General features: G+C 38.7%; 1 protein-coding gene across 2 annotated transcripts; it reads right to left on the bottom strand.

Annotated features, from left to right (window-relative positions):
* Window positions 1-21,378, bottom strand: LOC107800937 (uncharacterized). Of its 2 annotated transcripts, none has more exons than XM_016624209.2 (9): window positions 21,100-21,378; window positions 4,581-4,705; window positions 4,426-4,463; window positions 3,664-3,774; window positions 3,478-3,557; window positions 2,719-2,755; window positions 1,603-1,644; window positions 527-666; window positions 1-433 (listed from the first exon to the last, which is right to left on the bottom strand). In XM_016624209.2, exons 1-8 carry the CDS (start codon window positions 21,337-21,339, stop codon window positions 596-598), a joined length of 744 nt encoding a protein of 247 aa, XP_016479695.1. In that variant the 5' UTR covers window positions 21,340-21,378; the 3' UTR covers window positions 1-433; window positions 527-595. The 2 variants fall into 2 exon arrangements, with proteins under 2 accessions (XP_016479695.1, XP_016479693.1); XM_016624207.2 differs by having other exon boundaries at window positions 1-374; window positions 21,100-21,375.
* Between the last annotated feature and the right edge of the window lie 1,880 nt (window positions 21,379-23,258).

Genomic DNA, 23,258 nt, shown 5'->3' with positions numbered 1-23,258 from the left:
ACGTTCAAACATGCATCATAACTGCTTGGATTACAATATACTGTTTTAATACATTTTTGTCACAATATAGCAGAAAACTTTGAAGCTTTCTAGCATTATTATATTTTCATCGCATATCCGGTTAAAGTTATTACTTCTAGGATGAAATTCTTGTCCACCTACGATCAAATCATCTTCCAAGTTTCAGTTTTAGCATCTAGCATATTTACTGGAAATCGAAATAGAGGAATTCAAAATAACAAAATTGAACAAATATCACCAAGTTTAGGATTTCCCTATCGCGGAACCTTTTTAAGCAAAAGAACAAGTATGCAAACTCTTCTTATAGCATGTAAGATGATGTCCAGCCCTATACACCATGGGGCTCAGTGTTCCTGTTGCAAATTGTAGAGAACCATTTCAATGTCAGTTTCTGCATAGTGATTCAGTGATCCTGTAGTTGGAACCATTTGGACTGATACGTCAAATATATGTTTTAATTTTCAACATGACAAGACAAGAAATAAGCACTGATCATTCCACCTACCTAGTTAGAATTTGGGTCATCAGCAATAGAGCTGGTGCAAATTGTAATCCAGTTGACTACCACATCATTTCAGTTGGATTTCTTTCTTCTTGATGCTACCTCTGCAGCCCAAGCTTTGCCCACGTCCGTTTGGAACTTTCCTGCAGACATGTTATGCGTTGTCAAAGATTGCATCTTTTTACCAAAGGTAAGCACGGGCTATTATCAAAATCGATCGATACAAAAGAAGAATAAGAAGAAGAATATAACAGCTTCAAGTCTCAAAGCAAGGAAATTCTCCACTTTATTAAACTAGTAACATCATCATTACGATGACTTTCGACTACCAATTTTCTGGATTTAAATTTTTCTCTTGTAACTACTCAAGTTAAATGTGGTTACAGTAAAAAGGTAACCTGATTAAACCCTAGCATAGCACAAGTGACTCAATTCATCAGAGGGACCAAGTACACACAAAGACATACCATATATATATATATACACAATCTGACTGAAAACAAGAGAATATAATGAGTATATCTTTCATGCCTCTTTTTGAGAAATTTTATTTTGCAAATCTATGCTACATAGGTCTCCTCAATCTTTTGGTTATCAGACAATCCTTTCCAAGAGAACCTAAATCCACCGGTGCAGACAACTCTACTGCATATGCAAACTCTACGAACTTAAATTCTCCAAGGAACAGAATTCAAATCTAGTTACAAGATACTCATATTCAGGAGGGGAAGGAGGGGGGACTATCCATAAAACTTCAATACCAACTTCGAACAACTTGAATGTTCCAATAAAATGGCAATATTATGTCATTCACTAATCATCTAACAAATTCAGATGTAAATGTCCAGAGTTCAGACAATTGAATGGTATTCTGAATTCCAAGCTCAATAGTTAACCACTGATTTGGCAAATCTAAGACAGGATGCATGATCAGGTCAGAATGGAAAGACAATAGTAGGTTATGATGGGAAAGGGTCTAGGTCTAAAGTACACACACGGCAGCACAAAAAATAGAATGACTAGAATTTAAAACTCAGACTGGAACTGCAGTTAAATAATAAAAATGTTAAACATGGCACCTGCAGTTGACTGGAAAAATTCCTCCAAATCCTTTCCTTGCTCTGCATGACAGAAAAAGTAGCATTAGTTTGAAGGCAACTTCTCATGGCAGAGGGATTAGTCCAGATGTCAAGAGACAAACAGCTTACGCAGCCACACATCAGTCTGTATTTATTACAAATGTGAACACCTTGTATTTTTTTGAAAGATTAGTAATGCACATCTTAAAGAGTATAAATTGCATCAGGTACATACAAAGGCAGCTTGAGCACATATGTGGCCTAAAGCTAAAGCTTACTGTGAGGCCTAAATTTTCACATACCTAAAACATTTCTTACCTTTTATATGGAAAAAATCTACTTTTGTATTTTTAAAAGAAATACCTATAAACCGGTTATTTCTAGAAAATAGGCCCCTCAAATTTGGGGGCCTAAGGCACATGCCTTATTATCTATAACATTAGAGCCACCCCTAGGTATATATAAACTAGAAAATAAATTGAAATTATCCGAATGTTAGGATCTGTGTGTTTTGATTTAATTCTCAAGAGAGCTCTTACAATTTAATAGCACAATCACTAAATGCCAAGGATATCACTGTGATGTGTATATTTCTCATGCAGAAGGATGCAGTATGAAAACTAAGTTCAGGAAATACAAAAAATACACAAACTAGGAGAATTTTGAGAAATGTGACTGTCGATATTGATTGATTTTTCCTCAAAACCTGTATAATATGGGACTTTTTTTTTTTTTTTTTTTTTGGTTGTGTTGGTGGTTTGGGGGGGGGGGGGGATGTAGACATATATATTACTCCCTCCATTTAATTTTATATAGTGGTGTTTGGCTGAACACAGAGGTTAAGAAAGAAAGGAAGACTTCTAGCACATACCAAAAGTACCCTAAAATTTGCCGTCTTATATATTCCATGACATTTCTATGGCTATACGAGCATGCTACTAAGGGTAAAATGGAAAATTTTAAGTTTAAAGTTAAGGAGCTACAAAATATAGAAAGGTATCATTCTCTTTCGGAGAGACCAAAAAGAAGAGTTTCATATAAAATAGACAGAAGGAGTACTATATATCACGTATACATCCGAAATCCAAGGAGGAAAAGAGAGAAACAGGAAGTTACCATTTTCATATTCCAATGCCTGAAGTATCATCTCCACCTGAAAGAAAACGACATATCAGTCTAACAGAGAGCAGTGCATTAAGCTGACAAAAGTGATCACTCTCCATGGATAGCATCACCTCATGGAAACAGAATGAATATCCTCTTTTTCTTTTTTAAATAAGGTAAGAGGATGGGTATTCCAAAACTAGCTTTAAGCTTCTTGGAGGCTGAAATACTAGAGAAAAGTCTGGCACTATAAAGTTTTTTATAGAGAAGAAGTGTGCTACTTGAGAAAGGAAAAATGTGAAGAGTTCTACTAGGTGTTTAAACAATAAACAGTCAACCGTGCATAGCAACTCTGTTATCATGAACAAGACTCTTACTAAACAATCAAGTCTGAATGCTAACAGACTATCAGAGTATCAGTCAAAAAAAAAAAGCCCGAATGCTAATTGAGTTTGTCCTGAACATCTTTTATGCATATTGGCAAACAAGATGTAGTGACAGGCATGGCGTTAAAAAAGAAAGACAAGATACAACAATGAGTTAACTTATATGTTTACCAAATCACGTTTGGGTGCTAATTGAGTTTGCCCTGAACATTTTCTGTGCATATTGGAAAACAAGATGCAGTGACGAACAAGGCGTTAAGAGAGGAAGACAAGATACAATGATGAGTAAACTTATATGTTTATCCCCATGTAAAATAAAGTGAAACACGTCAGCATAAACACCCATATAGATGGGACATATTCAAACTTTGGTAACATACAATACCTTATCAAAATCCTTTACAACTTTGGCTTCTAAAGAAGAATTTTCTTCATATTCCATCCACAAGTCACTGATCTCCTTGGCTGCAATTGCCCAACGGTAAATAATAAACAAGAGAATAGATGAAAGCTCAATCTTTAGATGCACGAGCTAGTTGGCAAAAAACTCAATGGAGAAGAGAAGCAATACCTCGGGGTCCTCCACCTAAAAGTTTACACATGTCTTCTAGTGCTGCTCGCTCTCGTCTGCTCTTTTCATCTTTTGAAATTCCATCAGCAGGAGTAATATCTCCAACAATTGCTGTTCAGTAGAAACACAAGAAAATATTTGACAAAGAATGTTAAATAAGAAGCTACCAAATTTTCCAAATCAAAGGCCCATAGGATTAGAAGACCCAAGAGATAGACGATTGTGTTGCCAAGTCTATACAAGACATTGTTAGTAGGAAGATCATTGGATGAAAGTGAACAATGTCTTCTGAAAGTTTAACCTCATTTTCACAGGGTTACACGAGAAAAATATTTAAGTGAAAACGATTGATGATGCAAATACAGACAAAATTCGATGTTCATGTTCTAATGGTTTCTTTCTTCCCATTTAATAAAACTTGTAGATCAATAGTCAATGTCATTATCCAAGGAAGTAATATCAAAGGGCAAACTTGAAATATTCTTCCAGTTCCAGAGTATAAGAGTTGACAAGCTTATGCGTTTATAAGTAATCCTCCATTTCTTATACCCTACCTTCGATTCTTAATTAAATCTTGTATCAGAAAGCTCGTAATAGCACGAAATAATTAATGACACATGTCACAATTAAATAAGAGAAGAATCCCAAAAAGAAAAAACAATTTTTCATGGAAAGATGCTACAAGATGCTATCAGCCTATTTCATGTCATAGCCATAAAAGCAAAGAAAATAGAAATGAACAATCATAAACGAGAGCCTCACCTTCTGCAATGTCATGCACAATTGCCATCTTTACACACCTAAATTTGGAAGAAAAAGCATGCATCATCCTCTAAAACAATCCACACATTTGGTGGAAACACAAATACAGGAATGTTGTACTGATAAAACAAATGATTATTATTAAAACCGCTTACTTGTCACGATCAACACCAGGAAGGTCAGCAGCAATAAGAGCCATCACTCCCATACGGTACATGTGATCAGCTATAGACTCTGGAGCATTAACCCCTCTACGTACCCAACCTTCCCTCTTTGTCGTCTGATCACGATTCCAAACACGAAAGTTTAGCTCAGAATACACAAAAGATCACATGGAAAGGGATAAGATAACAGCGTGAAAAGAATGGTTACATGAAGTTGTGAATATAAAAGAGCTACTATAGGCTATTAGCACAACGCTGTCATATATTTTAAGAGATATACATACACTACCTTAAAAAATACTAAGCAGTTCAATAATTAAAGAGCTTCACCACAAATGACATTGGCTTGTAAGCAAAAGCATACTTTACACATTAGCATAATTCTAAAAATATAAACAAAGCATAAACTAGACAGCATAAAATGGATTAGTTACTGGTATAATCTTTCAAACCCTAATAGACATGACAAGGATTACATTTAGCATTTGAGTTATATACACCGATAGTGTAACAATTTTGTTTATACCATCAGTACAATTTAAAACAGTACTTACCATTTATTCAAGGTTACCAATCAATGTTATTAAATAGAATTACATGCAATTACATTTAAAGTGACATGTCACTTTATTCAAGGTTACTAATCAATGTTATTAAATAGAATTACATGCAATTACATTTAAAGTGACATGATCGTGTAAATATAGTTTACACCTTCACAATGTTATTATTAAATAGAGTTACGTGCAATTACCTTTAAAGTATTATATTTTACACCGTCATTTCATGGAACCTAAACACATTCATTCAGCGCGGAACAATAAGTGTCACATAGAGTTCAACACCTTTGCATTACTGATATTTGGCTTAAAGTATATATATATTTATATGTATATCGCCTCATATTTTACTCGTGTTTCGTGGATTTTGGATCTGAAATGTATTGATTTATGCTAATTCGTGGTATATTTATATGTAGGAATCATTCGGATGCAATATAGGACGAAAGGTGCGAGATTAGAGCCAAAAAGGAGAAAAATTGGGAAAGAGGCCGTTTGTAGCGCCACAGGCAGCGTGGGGCGCTACCTGCGACACAGTTTGCAAATTATGAAATTAACCCACGCTAGGGTTAGCGCGCCACGCTACCCTGGGAGTTGGTGACTGGAAAAATCTCCTACTTTGCCCGGGACAAGATTATTTCGGCCCAAGACCTACCCAACGCATATAAAAGCAAGAATAAGCCTATTTTGGGAGAGGAGACGCCACTTTGAAGGAAAAATACACACGAGGAACATCCGGGAACGAGGATATTTCAGTTTTTTTCATCTTTTCTTAGTATTTTCAATTATTCAACACTTGAGAACTTGTTTTGATATTATCATGAGTGGCTAAAACCCATAGTTCTGGGGTTGTGATTTAGCCATGAATATTGTTGTTTAAAGTTGACTTAACCTTGATTACAATTCACCAATAAATGGTTGTTTCTTCAATTCTGTGATTAATTGCTTAATTTTCTGGCCATCAGTTAGGTTCTATTTACTATCTATGTTATGCTTGGGAAAGCTACGTTTAGATTAGAGAAGAATTGAAGAGAGCATGATCTTAACTTTGAGGGGGGAGAATTTGTGGTTAGGATATGAATATACATAATCACCGTGCTTAATTAAACATCGTAATCTTAATGCGTTCTTAATATATTGATTCCATAGGAATATAGGCGTTAATCTATTTTGAATAGGCGAGTAGGAATTCGGGAGAATACTATGAGAGCAATTGTTCGATTAATTAGCAACCATGAGTGAATTGTATGATAGGGAGAGTTAATTAGAACAAAATAGGATTGGTGAATCGATCACAACTCTAGAATATTCATCTCTACTGAATACACAACTATTTTTGCTGCTTGATAATTTAGTTACTTGTTAGAATTATTGCTTAGTATAACCACACTTTTGAACTCTGAAATACTTGATTGAATAATAATCTTGGTGAAACTAGTGGGTAGTTACACAAGTCTCTATGGGTTCGACACTCGACTTATCATTTTAGTACTTGTACGACCACGTATACTTGCATGTGCGTTTGGGAGCAACAAGTTTTTGGCGCCGTTGTCGGGGACTTGAATATTGACTACTTTCTAGTTTTTACTTTAGTTGTTTATTTCGTCAAGTCTAACATTTCTTATTGGTTGCTCTGCTCTCAGGAAGCCAGGAGGTTGACTTCAACGCTTTAACCCTGAACCTGAGAGAACATTTCACAGGAGGTTGAGGGAAGCAAGGGACACAAATAATCTTCAGGCACTTGTTCAATTTCCTGTGGACATGGCAAAGGAGCAACATATGGTTGTTCAGGAGGTGGCGATGCCCAACATTGCTAATATCACCTCCAGCATCGTGAAGCCCAAAATCACTGGGCACTTTGAGCTGAAACAGAGCATGATCCAGCTGCTACATGCGAATGGGCAGTTTATGGGTCTTTCACACGAGGATCCACAACAGCACATCCTGAACTTCTTGGAGATTAGTGATACTTATATCACTAACAGTCACTCCAGACTATGTGAGGCTCACACTGTTCCTATTCTCTCTGTTGGGCGAAGCAAAGCGATGGTTGAAGGCGGAACCAGCCAATTCTATAACATCATGGAATGATCTGGCGAGGAAACTTTTGGCAAGGTTCTTTCCTTCAGGTAAAACTGCAAATAGTCGCCTTCAAACAGAAATCGGGGGAGTCTTTATACTCAGCTTGGAAAAGGTTCAAGGGGCTGCTCAGAGACTGTCCTCATCACAATCAGGCAAATGAAGTGTTAGCTCACACTTTCATAGAAGGGCTACATCCCGAGACAAAGATTGTGGTGGATGCTGCTGCGGGAGGTCAAGTGCGGGAGAAAAGCTTCGATGAGATATATGCATTATTGAACAAATTCTCCAAAAGCAATCCTGATTGGCAAGGAGAGATGGGCAGACACACAGTACAAAAATCTGCAGGGGTTCTCGAGTTAGATGTCGTCTCTGCATTATCAACGCATATTGTCACATTGGCCAACCAAGTCAATCAGATGACCTTGGTTATTAACAAGCAACAAGCCCAGACAATGCAACAGGTTCAAATATTTTGTGAAGTATGTGGAGAGGGTCACACGAGCCACTTATGCCCAATTAATCCAGAGTCTGTCTGTTTTGTGGGTAATGCAAATAAGGGCCATACAAATCAGTATGGGAACACTTACAATCCTAACCGGAGGAACCACCCAAAATTTTCTTGGGGTGGAACCCAAGGTGCTCAGAATCAATACAGGTCACAAGCTCCTCAACAGCAATATAGACCACCTCAGGCTGAACAACCTACAAACCCGACGAGTCACCTTGAGGAGATGCTAAAGAAATTAATGGTTGATCAGCAGGCTCAGGCAGCAGCGATTCAAAATTTGGAGAGACAAGTGGGGCAACTTGCAAGTGCTCAAAATAATCGACCAACTGGGCTCTTCCAAGCGACACTGAGGCTAATCCTAAGGCATCTATTAATATTGTGTCATTGAGGAATGGGAGACAATTAGAAAAAATCCCGTCGAAAAAGAGGAAGCAAGTGACCTTTCCTGAGAAACCATCAACCATAGAAGCAGAATTAGAAAAAGCAAATGAGTCAAAGAAGCCAACTGAATAGGCGGTGGCTAAGCAACCCCCACTATCAGTTGCGAGGCCACCATCTCCATTCCCTTAGAGATTGTAGAAAGTGAAGGATAATGCAGCCTATAAAAGGGTTCTTGATATTTTGAAGCAGGTGCAGATCAATATTCCGCTGGTAGACATTTTGCAAGAAGTGCCCAAATATGCCAAATACATCAAGGACATAGTGGCAAATAAAAGGAGGTTGACAGAGTTCGAGACCGTGGCACTCACTGAAGAATGTAGCTCAAGAATTCAAAGCAAACTACCTCAGAAACTGAAGGATCCGGGTAGTTTCACTATCCAAATCTCGATTGGTAAGCACGCAGTCGGGTGAACTTTGTGTGATCTTGGGGCAAGCATCAATTTGATACCGCTATCGGTGTTCAGACAATTAGGGTTGGGTGAGCCGCGCCCAACCACGTTAATTTTACAGTTGGTTGATCGCTCCCTTCTATTTCCGAGAACCAGTTCGGGTTTATGCCGGGGCGTTTGACTTCCAAAGCCATCCACCTTGTTAGGAAATTGATGGAGCAGTATAGGGAGAGGAAGAAGGACTTGCATATGGTGTTCATCAACTTAGAAAAGGCGTACGATAAAGTCCTGATGGAGGTTTTGTGGAAATGTTTGGAGGCTAGAGGAGTACTTGTTGCCTATGTTAAGGTGATTACGGACATGTACGATGGAGAAAAGACCCGAGTGAGGACGGTGGGTGGGGACTCGGACCATTTTCCGGTCATGATGGGGTTGCATCAGGGGTCGACACTCAGCCCTTTTTTGTTTACCCCGGCAATGGATGTACTGACGCGCCACATCCAAGGGAAGGTGTCGTGGTGCATGCTATTTGCAGATGATATTGTATTGATTGACGAAACACGAGGCGGTGTGAACGCGCAGTTAGAGGTATGGAGGCAGACCCAGTCTAAAGGTTTCAAGTTGAGCAGGACCAAGATAGAATACTTGGAGTGTAAATTCAGTGGTGAGACTCAGGAAGGTGAGGCTAGCTTCGTAGGTCATCCCTAAGAGATTAAGTTTTAAGTACCTTAGGTCTATTATTCAGGGGGATAGGGAGATTGATGAAGATGTCACACATCGTATTGTGGCGGAATGGATGAAATAGAGACTCGTTTCCAGTGTTTTGTGTGACAAGAAGGTGCCACCGAAACTTAAATGTAAGTTCTATAGAGTGGTGGTCAGAGCGACTATGTTGTATGGGGCGGAGTGTTAGCCAGTCAAAATCGCTCATGTCCAGAAGATGAAGGTAGCAGAGATGAGGATGTTGAAATGGATGTGCGGGCACACTAGGTTAGATAAGATTAGGAATGAGGTTATTCGCGACAAGGTGGATGTGGCCCCTGTTGAGGACAAGATACGGGAAGCGCTGCTTAGGTGGTTTAGTCATGTAAGGAGGAGGATGAGCACAAACGCCCCGGTGAGGAGGTGTGAGAGGTTGACAATACTGGGTATGTTGTTGTTGTTGGTTGATCGCTCCCTTGTTCATCCTGAAGGAGTGATTGAAGATGTGTTAGTTCTTTCATATTCCCTGCGGATTTTATTATCTTGGACTATAGGCCTGATCAGCAAGTCCCATTTATTTTGGGGCGTCCGTTCCTAGCCACGGGCGAGCTATTATTGATGTATGCGAAGGAAAGAAGACGATGAGAGTGAGTGACCAAGTGGAGGTATTCAATGTGTATAAAGCACTCAGATTGCCAGCCCACTGTGAAGAGCTATCCATGATTTCTATGGTGGAAAGTGATGTGACGTCATTGGTGCCTTATATGAGCCCCAAAGATCCTCTTGAACGAGCCTTGATTGGGGATGAAGAAGACACTGAATATGAGATGATAGAAGAAATTGAGCAAGTACTAAACATGTCTTGCAGTTATGTCCATGGGTTTTGGAGATTTGAGGAGTTAGACAAACCTATTACTCTGACCCCTCCTAAGCCATCTATTGAAGAAGCTCCAAAGCTAGAGCTTAAGCCCTTTCCAGCGCATCTGTGCTATGCTTATTTGGGGAACTATGAGACATTGCCAGTGATTATCTCATCCAGCTTGACCGATGTGCAAGAAGAAAAATTGCTCAGAGTACTTCGTGAGCATAAAAAGGCTATTGGGTGGACAATTACTGACATCAAAGGAATCAGTCCATCATTTTGCATGCATAAAATCTTTCTGGAAGATGGACACCACCCCAATGTTGAGCAACAAAGGAGATTAAATCCCATTATGAAAGAGGTCGTGAGCAAGGAAGTAATTAAGTGGCTCGATGAATGTATCATCTTTCTTAACTCTTGCAGCAACTGGGTAAGCCAAATGCAATGTGTGCCCAAAAAGGGGGGATAACTGTGGTAGAGAATGAGAAAAATGAATCGCACCGTGACGGGGTGGAGAGTTTGTATTGACTACAGAAGGCTCAACAAAGCAACCCGCAAGGACCACTTCCCACTTCCATTCATTGACCAAATGTTGGACAGATGGGCGGGGCATGAATATTATTACTTCCTTGACGGTTATTCGGGGTACAACCAGATTGCCATATGCCCAGAGGATCAGGAGAAGACCACTTTTACTTGTCCTTATGGTACTTTCGCTTTCAAGCGAATGCCGTTTGGTTTTTGTAATGCACCGGCCACTTTCCAGAGGTGCATGCTGGCTATTTTCACTAATATGGTGGAAAAATCTGTGGAAGTCTTCATGAATGATTTTTCAGCATTTGGGTCTTCTTATGATGATTGTTTGAAGAATTTGAGCAAGGTGCTGGCCCGATGTGAAGAAACAAATTTGGTGTTAAATTGGGAAGAATGTCATTTTATGGTACAAGAAGGCATCGTGTTGGGCCACAGAGTGTCAAGGAGTGGCATTGAAGTTGATAAGGCGAAGGTAGAGGCGGTTGAAAAATTACCTCCACACATTTCTGTGAAGGGTGTCCGGAGTTCTTGGGACATGCGGGATTCTATAGACGCTTTATTAAAGATTTTTCAAAAATTGCTACTCTTTTGTGCAGGTTGCTTGAAAAGGATGTAACCTTCAATTTTGATGAAACCTGCCTGAAGGCATTCGAAGAGCTAAAAAGGAAGTTGGTGGTTGCCCCCATCATTGCAGCACCAGATTGATCCTTACCATTTGAACTTATGTGCGATGCAAGTGACCATGCTATTGGGGCAGTGCTAGGCCAAAGGAAGGACAATCCATCTACTATGCGAGTAAGACTCTTGATGATGCACAGCTGAATTACATCACTGCGGAAAATGAGTTGTTGGCCGTTGTGGGCCTTTGAGAAATTTTGGGCATACTTGGTGGGAACAAAAGTCATAGTCCATACCGATCATGCAGCAATCAAGTATCTATTTACAAAAAAGAATCCAAGGCTAGATTGATGCGCTGTGTTTTGTTGTTGCAGGAATTTGACATAGAAATACGAAATCGAAAGAGCACAAAAAACCAAGTAGCTGACCATCTATCAAGGTTGGAAAATCATAAGCATACGGAGGAAGGTGGACAAATTAAGGAGGCATTCCCTGATAAGCAACTTTTTGCTATCACCCAAGACCATCCCCATGGTACGAGGACTATGTGAATTATCTTGTGAGTGGGGGGAGAGTGGGGTACTTCCCCCTGAAATTGGATCTGAAGCTAGAAAGAGGTTTCTACATGAAGTAAACTTCTACTACTGAGATAAGCCATTCATGTACAAACAGTGTGCTGATCAATTGATGAAGAGGTGCATTCCAGAAAAGGAGGTGGAATTAGTGTAGTATGATTGCCACGCCTCGCCTTATGGGGGCCATCATGGAGGCGATAGGACAGCTGCAAAGGTGCTACAATTTGGGTTCTTTTGGCCAACATTGTTTAAGGATGCCCATGCATTTGTTAAGAAGTGTGACCAGTGTCAAAGAACAGGGACAATCACAAAGAGGCATGAGATGACGTTGAATAACATCTAGGAGGTAGAGATTTTTTATGTGTGGGATAGAATTTATAGGATCGTTCCCATTGTCCAGAGGAAACAAATATATCTTGCTAGCAGTTGACTACGTGTCGAAATGGGTAGAGGCGATCACATTGCCAATCAATGATGCCAAGGTGGTAGCTGCTTTTGTGAAGAACATATTCTTGAGGTTTGGGACTCCACGCGCTTTGATTAGTGATGAAAGGATATATTTTTGCAATCGGTTGTTGAATAACCTTTTAGCTAAATATGGAGTCCGCCATAGAATTGCCACGGCATATCATCCGCAAACAAGTGGACAAGTTGAGGTGTCCAACAGAGAAATAAAACAAATATTAGAGAAGACAATGAGTGTGAATAGGAAGGATTGGGCTGCAAAGTTAGATGATGCCTTGTGGGCATATAGAACTGCATACAAAATACCAATTGCGGCGTCGCCGTATAAGCTTGTTTATGGGAAGGCATGTCACTTGCATGTTGAACTTGAACACAAGGCGTACTGGGCCATTAAAAAGTTGAATATGGACTTTGAAGCCGCGGGGGAGAAGAAACTCATGCAGTTGAATGAGTTCAGGCTGCACGCTTATGAAAATGCTAAGCTTTACAAAGAGAAAACGAAAAGATGTCATGACAAGCGTATCAAGCTACGCCACTTCGAACCGGGCCAACAGGTACAATTGTTCAATTCTAGACTCAAGTTGTTTCCTGTGAAGTTAAAATCGAGGTGTTCAGGTCCATTTGAGGTGGTGAGAGTCACTCCTTATGATGCAACTGAGCTGCGCGCTTTAAATGGTGAAAATTTTTTTTTAGTGAATGGACACAGAGTCGAGCTCTATTGGGGAGGAATCATTGATCGTGAGAAGACCAAAGTAGTACTCGTTGATGAGTAAGCGAGGTCTTGCATCGTGCTGCGATGTTAAATCATGCGCTTGTTGGAAGGCAACTCAATTTTTATTGCTTTCATAGTTTAGCTTTTTAAATTTTTAGTTAGATTAGACTAGAGCTTGTATTTTCTTTGTAGACATAGAAATTATAGGTAGAATGGTGTGGGCATGTAAATTGGATATATAAAGTGCTTGGGGGATCTATTAAAAAAAAACTGATAAATTGCCAAAACAGCGCCTACAGAATACTCGAAGCCCCCAACGCCAGGCCTAGCTTGGGGCGTTGGGAGGTAAGTATTAATTTTTTTTCGTTTTATTAGGTTAATACACATACCCATAAAACTCGACCCATCTATCCTAACATTATAACCCATACCCACCACAAATTAAAGCATAACTCAAATTTCCCAAATACCCGTTACACTCTATCTCTCACGCTCTCTTTCTGCCGCGATTCCCTTCCCCCCTCTCTCAAGTTTTTCTTGCTTGCTTTCGTCCTCAATCATCAAGGTAGGTTCACTCTTCTCCATAAATTTTATTTTGTGAGTAAGTTCCCCATTCCCCCTCCAAACGCCCCAAACCCCATTAGTGTTTCTTTCTATGGTGGGTGACCCTATTGTGCAATGAAATTGGTTGTGACAACTTTGTTGTTGTGCTGTATACGGAGTAGTAAACTAGAATTCCTTCCACTTCGTTGAAATTTGGGATGGCCACCATTGCTAAACTAAGTTGCACACACTTCATGCCCACAATGTGTTTGACAAAATGTTTGAATGAGTACTTTGTGCACCGGTGAAGTCTGAGTAACCGAGTGTAGTTGTATATGATATCGAGCTAAGTGTGGGGTGTTTGGGGATGATTGTTGTACATAATTCGGAGCTTGGCTTTAATGTGCACATGTCACCCACACCATGTATCTTGTATTATGTATGTTGTAGCACTTTGTAGAATTAGCTAATGTAGTGTAGCAATTGTAGAGATTAAATACCATAGGTCACTTGCTTGCATTAAGGCTAAATCACTTCGCCATGATCGACCACTTGAATTGTGTGGCATAGTTCGTGAGTTATAATTGTGCGGCATGGAAAGTCTTGAGTACCCATTGCCTTGTAGTGCAACACTTTGCGATTTTAAACCACGATTGTGAGTATAGTACATTGAGCCTTCGGTTTTAGGCATGGGGTCATCTTTGCCCCTCACGATAACCTAAGACGGATTTCTTGATTCCTTCTCACACTCATGATTATGTGTGTTATAGGTTGATATGGCTCGTGATAGTGCAAACAAGGGCAAGGGAGTAGGGAAGTCCTCAACCACTGCTCCCACTCCCAAAAGCGCAAGCAGGGGGAAGGATCATCTAGGCAAGCGAAAGGGAAACAAGTTGCCGACGGATCGACGACGGCTCCATTGAGACCAAGGCCTCGTTTGGATCTAGTTCATGATGATGCCATCCAATGGCATAATATCTTTGTGTCGTACGTCTCCGAGATGGGCATTAATATGAAAGCTTTGGAAAAGAACTTCCCGGACGTGCTTGCCCGGTTGCAAGAAATGAGGATGGATAAGTTCCTCGAGTGCCCCGGCCATGCAAATTTGAGCATGGTGCGAGAACTGTATGCCAATTGGAATGCGGACTTGTTCATGTCATGTGTTCGTGGAAAGGAGGTGCCAATGGATAGGCGGACTTATTTGAATTTTTGGGGGTTGAGAACTCTAACCCGCGGAGGCTACACAAATTTGTCAAAAGACCAAGCTATAAGGCGATACGTCACTCTTTGTGGCGTTGATTCGAATGCCTAGTGGACTAGAACTAAGGGCGATGCCCATCTTGAGATGGTCCACTTCGATTTCAACAAGACCGCCAAGGTCTGGCATAATTTCGTGCAGGCCCGACTCATGCTAGTTGAACACAACAACGAATGCACTCGAGCTCGAGGGTGCGTGATATTTTTCTGATAACTGGGCAACCCATCAATGTGGGTGAGATCATGCTTGGGAAGATGGCCCACACACGATTTGGGCGACAGATCAAGAGATTCTTCTTTGGCAACTTGCTCATGCAGTATATGCTTTCCCGGGAGGTGCCTGAATTCCCCGTGTATGATGAGGTTGTGGAGGCTCCTAAGGGGTTGATGGACATCACATCTTTGTTGGAGACTACGTCTAAGCTTACCCAGACAGCATGGAATGAGAGGGACGAGAACTTCAACAGGTATCTCTATAACTCCTTAAATGTGATCATGAGCAGGATGGGGGTATCAGACGAAGAGCGTATGCATCTACGCAATGATTTGTCTAGTTCTTCCGAAGAGATGTTGGGGATTGCACCCGGCAGTCCCGTTAACCCGTCGGAGGACGTAAACACTTACAAAGCTCTGACACGGAGGATGAGATTGGTGATGACGTCACGGGGCACATAGCTTTGGTGCCCCTGGGAGCTGATCATGATGATGAGGCCGAAGATGCGGATGGCGGGCATGCTGAGGAGGAATCCGACTAGCATGGAGTTTTCTTTTCACCCTACTTTGCTTTACATTTTTTTCATGCATAGGAGATTATGCATATGCTAAGTGTCGGGTGGGAGAACTACTTCTTGTGATGCAAATTGTATAAATTGTATAATTTTTTTTTGTTAGTAGTTTTTTACTTGGTCTAGTTTTATAAAGAAAAAGAAAAAAAATCAGAAAAAGCTTGGACTTTTCCCGATGATGGATCTTTTGGACAATTTTCTTAAGGGATTAAAGTCCGACTAAAAACACCAAAATGATTTTTCATTTTAGGATAGTTAGGTGATTTTAATCGGGAAAAGCCCGAGATTTTTCTGATTTTTTTTTCTTTTTCTTTATAAAACTAGAAGGCTCAATGTGCTATACTCACACTTAAAACCGAAGGCTCAATGTACTATACTCACAATCGTGGTTTAAAAACGCACAAGTGTTGCACCACAAGGCAACGGGTACTCAAGACTTCCCCATGCCGCACAATTATAACTCACGAACTATGCCACACAATTCAAATGGTCGATCATGGCGAAGTGATTTAGCCTTAATGCAAGCAAGTGGCCTATGGTACTTAATCTCTACAATTGCTACACTACATTAGCTAATTCTACAAAGTGCTACAACATACATAATACAAGATACATGGTGTGGGCGACATGTGCACATCAAAGCCAAACTCCGAATTATGTACAACCATCCCCAAACACCCCACACTTAGCTCGATATCACATACAACTACACTCGGTTACTCAGACTTCACCGGTGCACAAAGTACTCATTCAAACATTTTATCAAACACATTGTGGGCGTGAAGTGTGTGCAACTTAGTTTAGCAATGGTGGAACATGGTGGCCCTCCCAAATTTCAACGAAGTTGAGGGAATTCTAGTTTACTACTCCGTATACAACACAATAACAAAGTTGTCACAACCAATTTCATTGCACAATAGGGTCACCCACCATAGCAAAAAACTCCAAAGAAACACTAATGGGGACTTGGGGTTTGGGGCGTTTGGAGGGGAAATGGGGAACTTACTCACAAAAAAAAATTAATGGAGAAGAGGGAACGTACCTTGATGATTGAGACCGAAAGCAAGCAAGAAAAACTTGAAAAACTTGAGAGAGGTGGGAAGGGAATCGTGGCAGAAAGAGAGCGTGAGAGAGATAGAGTGTAACGGGTATTTGGGTTTTTGGGAAATTTGAGTTATATTTTAATTTGTGGTGGGAATGGGTATGGGTTATAATGTTAGGATAGATGGGTATATGGGTCGGGTTTTATGGGTATGGGTATTAACCTAATAATACAAAACAAAAACGAAAAATAAAAAAGAATTTTTTTCATTTTCTTGAGGGATTAAAGTCCGATTAAAAACACCAAAAAGTTTTTCATTTTAGGATAGTTAGGTAGTATCCCTTGATTTTTTTTTAGCGCCGGTTCTTTTCCAAGGGTGTAGCTCGAACCAGATACTTTATATTTTAAGAGTAGGTTAGGAAGAAATTGAGTTGCTCTGAGATACCTATTGGCGTATTTGGTGCTGACACATTAGGCTAGGGCATGCGCTCTGTCTTCCCATACATTTGAATTGAATTGTGATGCTCGAGTAAAATAAATAGCCTATTCTATGACGTATTTTCTCAGTTGTTTGACTTGTATGCCACATAGTGCAATATTGCTTAAAAATTCTCAATTATATGTGCTTGCTTGACTTAAGAGTTGAACAGAACCGTCTCGATTGAGTCATGTGCAATGTGTGTGTGAGGATTTGTAATTTTCTGTGCTATCCTGTGTAGTCTAGAACTTTCCGCGTGTGTTAATCGAAACAAAATCATTAAGTTGTGCTAGTATATACTTGAGTAATCCTCACCTCTTGAGCTAACTTTTGAGGTTGAGTTAGGCCCAATGTCCATTTAACATGGTATCAGAGCAGGATCCATCCCAATTTTTCGATGTTGGGCCCCTATAATTGTCCACGCTCCAGATGTCCAGTCCTGGGCGTGAGAGGGGGTGTTGAGTCCCACATCGACAATGAAGGGGATGGGTGGTCTCCTTATATGTACTTGGGCAATCCTCACCTCTTGAGCTAGCTTTTGGGGTTGAGTTAGGCCCAATATCCATTTAACAGTCTAGAATTTGCCCCGTGTGTTAATCGAAGCGAAATCATTAAGTTGTGCTAGTCTAGGAGATGACGTAGGTGTTTCTTGCTTGATCATAGATGTGCTTGTCACTTAAAAATAAAATTTTCGTTGCTAGCCCCTTTGAGCCTATAGACCTTTTCTTTGGCACCCACATTGCAAGTCGTACCCCTACTTTGTTCTTAATTTGAGATTGTTGAACCTTTACCCCTTAAGGCACTTAGTCGCTAAAAGAAGTAAGGTGAAAGATTGGGGAGTAGCTTTCGAGTAGAACTATGGAATGGCCCATAAGATGCACTAAAGTTGTGAAAAAAGGGTCACTAGCCGATGAACCTTAATGTATGGAGTGTGTGTAAAAAAAAATAAAGAAAAAAAGAAAAAAAATTGCAAAAAGGAAAAAATTAGTAGTTCAAATAATGTAAAGAAACACACACCTCCTAATCTTACTAATGCGTGCTAGTGGGAATATAGAAGTGCTTAATTGGAAAAGGGTTATGTTGTATATGGTTTGTGGCGAGTGAATTGGTTGAGAAGAATATGTGCTCAATTTGTGAGTGTAGTGTATTAAAGTGCTTAGGAGGGTTAGTTACTAGTCCTAAATATATCCTACCTGTCCCTTAGCCTACATTACAACCTTAAAGTCCTAATTGATCCTAGAATTGGATGGCTTAGATTAGTAGAGATGTACACTACGGGCAAGCTTATGGTGTGACCACGGGATGCACATAAATTCTTTGTGAGAGTGCGCGAATTTTGTTCAATTGTGTGATGTCCTTAAATTATGTTCAAAGGCTTACTTGAATGTGTGGACTATTCTATATTCACTCTTTTGTTTGTTGGTGAGGGCACATGGTCTCATGAAGGATTGGTAATGTTATAAACTTCTTTTGTTGGGTGAGTGTGCGAGTTGAGGGTGCTTAGTGGTAACGAGTCGGCTCTTGAGGTAGGGTGGTGACAGATAGGTTGTTTGAATTGATTGAATTGAAATGTCATACTTGGGCATGTTTAAAACGGGAAGAATGTGAAATTTGTATGTTCATGCTTGATTGCCGGTATCAGTCATAGTCAAGGGTAGAGTGTATGGTTAAAAATTGAAGTGCTCCTCTCTAGTTGAGATGTGTACGTTGTTGGGGTGTGGTTGATAGTCACATTGTTCGAGGGCGAGCAAGAGTTTAAGTGTGGGGTGTTGATATTTGGCTTAAAGTATATATATTTATATGTATATCGCCTCATATTTTACTCGTGTTTTGTGGATTTCGGAGGTGAAATGTATTGATTTATGCTAATTCGTTATGTTTTTATATGTAGGAATCATCCGGAGGCAATATGGGGCGAAAGGTGCGATATTAGAGCCAAAAAGGAGAAAAATTGGGAAATGGGCCGTTTGTAGCGCCACAGGCAACGTGGGGCACTACCTGTGGCGAACTTTGCAGATTATGAAATTAACCAGGGCTAGCTCCCCACGCTGCCCTGGGTGCTGGTGACGGGAAACATCTCTTACTTTGCCCGGGAGAAGGTTATTTTGGCCCAAGACCCTACCCAACGCGTATAAAAGCAAGACTAAGCCTATTTTGGGAGAGAAGACGCTACTTTGAAGGGAAAATACACACGAGGAACATCCGGGAGCGAGGATATATCAGTTTTCTTCATCTTTTCTTAGTATTTCCAATTATTCAACACTTATGAATTTGTTTTGATATTATTGTGAGTGGCTAAAACCCATAGTTTTGGGGTTGTGATTTAGCCATGAATATTGTTGTTTAAAATTGACTTAACCTTGATTATAATTCACCAATATATTATTGTTTCTTCAATTATGTGATTAATTGCTTAACTGTCTGACAAACAGTTAGGTTCTATTTACTATCTATGCTATGCTTGGGAAAGCTACGTTTAGATTAGAGAAGGAATGAAGAAAGCATGATCTTAACTCTGAGTAGGGACAGATTTGTGGTTGGGATAAGAATATACCTAGTCATCGTGCTTAATTAAACATTGTAATCTTAATGCGTTCTTAATATATTGATTCCATAGGAATATAGGCGTTAATCTATTTTGAATAGGCGAGTAGGAATTCGGGAGAATACTACGAGATCAATTATTCGATTAATTAGCAACCATGAGTGAATTGTATGATAGGGAGAGTTAATTAGAACACAATAGGATTCGGTGAATCGATCATAACTCTGGAATATTCGTCTCTACTGAATACACAACAACTATTTTGCTGCTTGATAATTTAGTTACTTGTTAGAATTATTGATTAGTATAATCACACTTTTGAACTCTGAAATACTTGATTGAATAATAATCTTGGTGAAACTAGTGGATAGTTACACAAGTCTCTATGGGTTCGACACTTGACTTATCATTTTATTACTTGTACGACCACGTATACTTGCGTGTGCATTTGGAAGCAACAATTACATACTAAAATAACTCTATTAGCGTAACGCAATTTCAAAGTAAATAGACATGGATTATATTCACTACGGTACAAGAAGTGCATAGAGTGCAACGCTGCTACGATTACATACTAAAATAACTTAAATAGTGCAAATGCAAATATGAAGTAAAAAAGATAGCTCAAGTAAAGCATAGTACAACGCGTGATGCACAGAGTAGAACTCTATGTAAACAACACTCTATGATCCTCGTATACCATACCTTCATATGCATTAAAAACACATTCATTCAGCGCGGTACAAGAGCCTATTTGGCCATGAAATTTTTTTCACTTTTTTTCGAAATCAGTGTTTGGCAATAAAATTTTTAATTTTCATTTAAATATGAATTTTGTAATTTTTCGAAAATTTGAAAAACTCCAAAAGGTTATTTTTCAAAATTTTCACTCAGATCACTCACAAGAATTCAAAAACAACCCAAAATTATATTCATATCCAAACACAACTCTAATTTTCAAATACCATTTTCACTTAATTTTTTCACTTTTTTCCGGAATTTTACAATTCGTATGTCCAAACGCCCACTTAGTGTTACATAGATAACAACACCTCTGCATTACATAGTAAACTAACTCAATTAGCGCAACGCAATTTCAAAGCAAATAGGCATGGATTACATTCAGCGCAGTACAACAAGTATAGCATAGAGTACAATGATACGTAAACAACACTCTAAAATAACTGTGCAAATGCAAATGCATATACTATAGTAGCTACGATTACATACTAAAATAGCTGAAATAGTGCAAATGCAAATATGAAGCAAATAGATAATTCAAGTAGAGCGTAGTACAGCGCCTGATGCACAGAGTACAACTCTATGGAAACAACAACCTATGATCCTACATATATCATAACTTCATATGCATTAAAAAAATTCACTAAAAAAATGGAGACCGGAGTGCGTACCTTGAGGCGGTGACAAAGAGTTAGAAAATCGATGGCGGACGAAGGAGAAGGAGATGCAGATGACGAAGACGAAGACGAAGAAGCTTCGGTAGCCATACGAGAAACCCTAGGAGAAAATGAAGATGAAGAAGAAGAAGAAGAAGAAGAAGTTCGAAAGTGTTTGAATCTGAAATGAGCAGAAGCAGAAGAAGCTAATGAAGGAATAAGTGCGGAGGTAGATTTACAAAGCACTCGGCTCATTTTCTCTTGTTTTTTGTTTCCGTTTTTTCTTTCCGATTCTCTGTTTTATACTATTAGCCAAGTGATTTGCCCATTTTCTTTTCTATTTGCATTTTAAAAAAAAAAATCCTCATAGATTTTTTGTATTTATATTATTTTCGATATTTTGTATTACTATATATTTTATCGATCACTTGTGAAAGAATCATATAACTAAAAAATTCACATATAACTAAAAGATTATTTGTACTTTTGAAATCGAAATCGACATTTTAAGTTTTCAAAAGCTAGAATCAAGCATTGAATTGCAATGAGAAAATCAAACTAAAAATTCAAAAATCCCCAATGTCCGCCTTTTCCCCAACAACAACAACAATAATAATAATATTATTATTATTATAATTAATAATAGTGTTTTTAGAATGTGACACCCTTAGTTGGTAGTAATTCTCTCGATATGCAACTCGTCACTCGCTGTAGATAAAGATAATTCTCCATGTAAATTTCAAATGATAAAAAAAAACATTACTTTTATTGTATAATGCTCAAAATTTTACACAATCTAGGATGTGAATAATTCAACTCATTGTGGATTTATTACTCATAAACAACAAAAGTTTCTTTCTTTAAAATAAAAAACTTATTTAGATTGAGTTTAGTAAGCTCAACTTATACATATGCAAAACAAAACAAAAATTTAAAAATATTAATATATAATAGATCACGTCCACTCTGAACCAGTAATTTTAAATCTGATCGTCGCCTCCGCTTAAAATTCAAGGTAGAATTGAAGGTGGATGGGAAGAATGATGGTGCTTCTTCTTATCAAGGGCAACACACTTCTTGAAAACCTTGTTAGCATTGTGTTTTACAACCTTAGGATCAATCTTGTCCTTAACCTCAGGCAAACCAATATAAACCTTGATTAATGCTTTGTGACACTTGAGTCCCATTTTAACAAGATCATGACAACATTTTTTGTCAACATTTCCTTTTTCATTTGTAGCATTTATGACTTTTTCGCCACATTTAACTGGGAATTCCTTGGTACAATTTTCGACGAATTTTAAGAAATCTTTTGGTAAGCTATTGATGTATTTATCATGTTCATCTTCTTCTTGTGGAGGTGATGGATGTTTTTTGTGATGGTTAGATTTGCAAAAGGCAGGAATTGCACTAGAAATTATCAAAATGGCTACAAAAGAAAAGAGAATATTGAGTTTTGCCATTTTTTCTTTAATGTTTTGTACTTGTTGATTTGATGCTTATTGATCTTGATATGAAGGTGTTTATATAAGCATGATTTTATACAGAGTGATTGATGAGATTTATTTTTCTGTTTCAACTTTCAATGTATTTCTTTGAGTAACGTTTGCTTATTGATGAATTAATTAACTTACAATTTAATGTCAAAAATACTTCTCTCTTAAATTTAATGATGTTATTAATTAGTTCACTCCCTCCTCCTAGTGCGGAAAAAAGAAATGAAAACTAAAAAGAGACATGTAAATGTAAAAAGATTGAATATGAGCGTTATATAATGATATTTTAAAGAATTTTGTACATTAAATCATCTTAATACTAGGTAATTTCTTCCTATTTATCCGAACCTTTGTGGACAAAGTTATCTGGTACTTGTTGCTGGTAAGAGGTGACAGGTACCCCGTGAAATTAGTCGAGATGCACACAAGTTGACCCGAACACCATGGTTATAAAAAAAATCGCCTTAAATCCAACTACTAGTGAGTATGTAAGTAAGAGTTTAAGTCTCGTGCATTGACAAATGTATATTCTTTATACCATCAGAAAAATTTGACCTTTAATATGGTAAGTATTCAACATAACTTAATATGGTAAGTATACAACATAACTTTTCATAATAAGTTTGATATAATAATATGAAAAATAGGACAATAACCTAAGGTAGCCGACTAAATTGA

The sequence above is a fragment of the Nicotiana tabacum genome, chromosome 18, assembly GCF_000715075.1.
Source record: "Nicotiana tabacum cultivar K326 chromosome 18, ASM71507v2, whole genome shotgun sequence".
Taxonomy (NCBI): domain Eukaryota; kingdom Viridiplantae; phylum Streptophyta; class Magnoliopsida; order Solanales; family Solanaceae; genus Nicotiana; species Nicotiana tabacum.
Note: the sequence above shows the minus strand (reverse complement) of the source record. Positions and strands in the feature narration are given on the sequence as shown.

Bases quoted from the DNA above. Each gene is read 5' to 3' on its own strand.
- LOC107800937 (XM_016624209.2), bottom strand. From the start codon at position 21,339: ATGAGCCGAGTGCTTTGTAAATCTACCTCCGCACTTATTCCTTCATTA. The intron at 2,756-3,477 runs GTATTGTATGTT...GTTTTCTTTCAG, and splicing joins TTGTAAAGGATTTTGATAAG to GTGGAGATGATACTTCAGGC. The intron at 667-1,602 runs GTGCCATGTTTA...ACATGTCTGCAG, and splicing joins ATTTTTCCAGTCAACTGCAG to GAAAGTTCCAAACGGACGTG.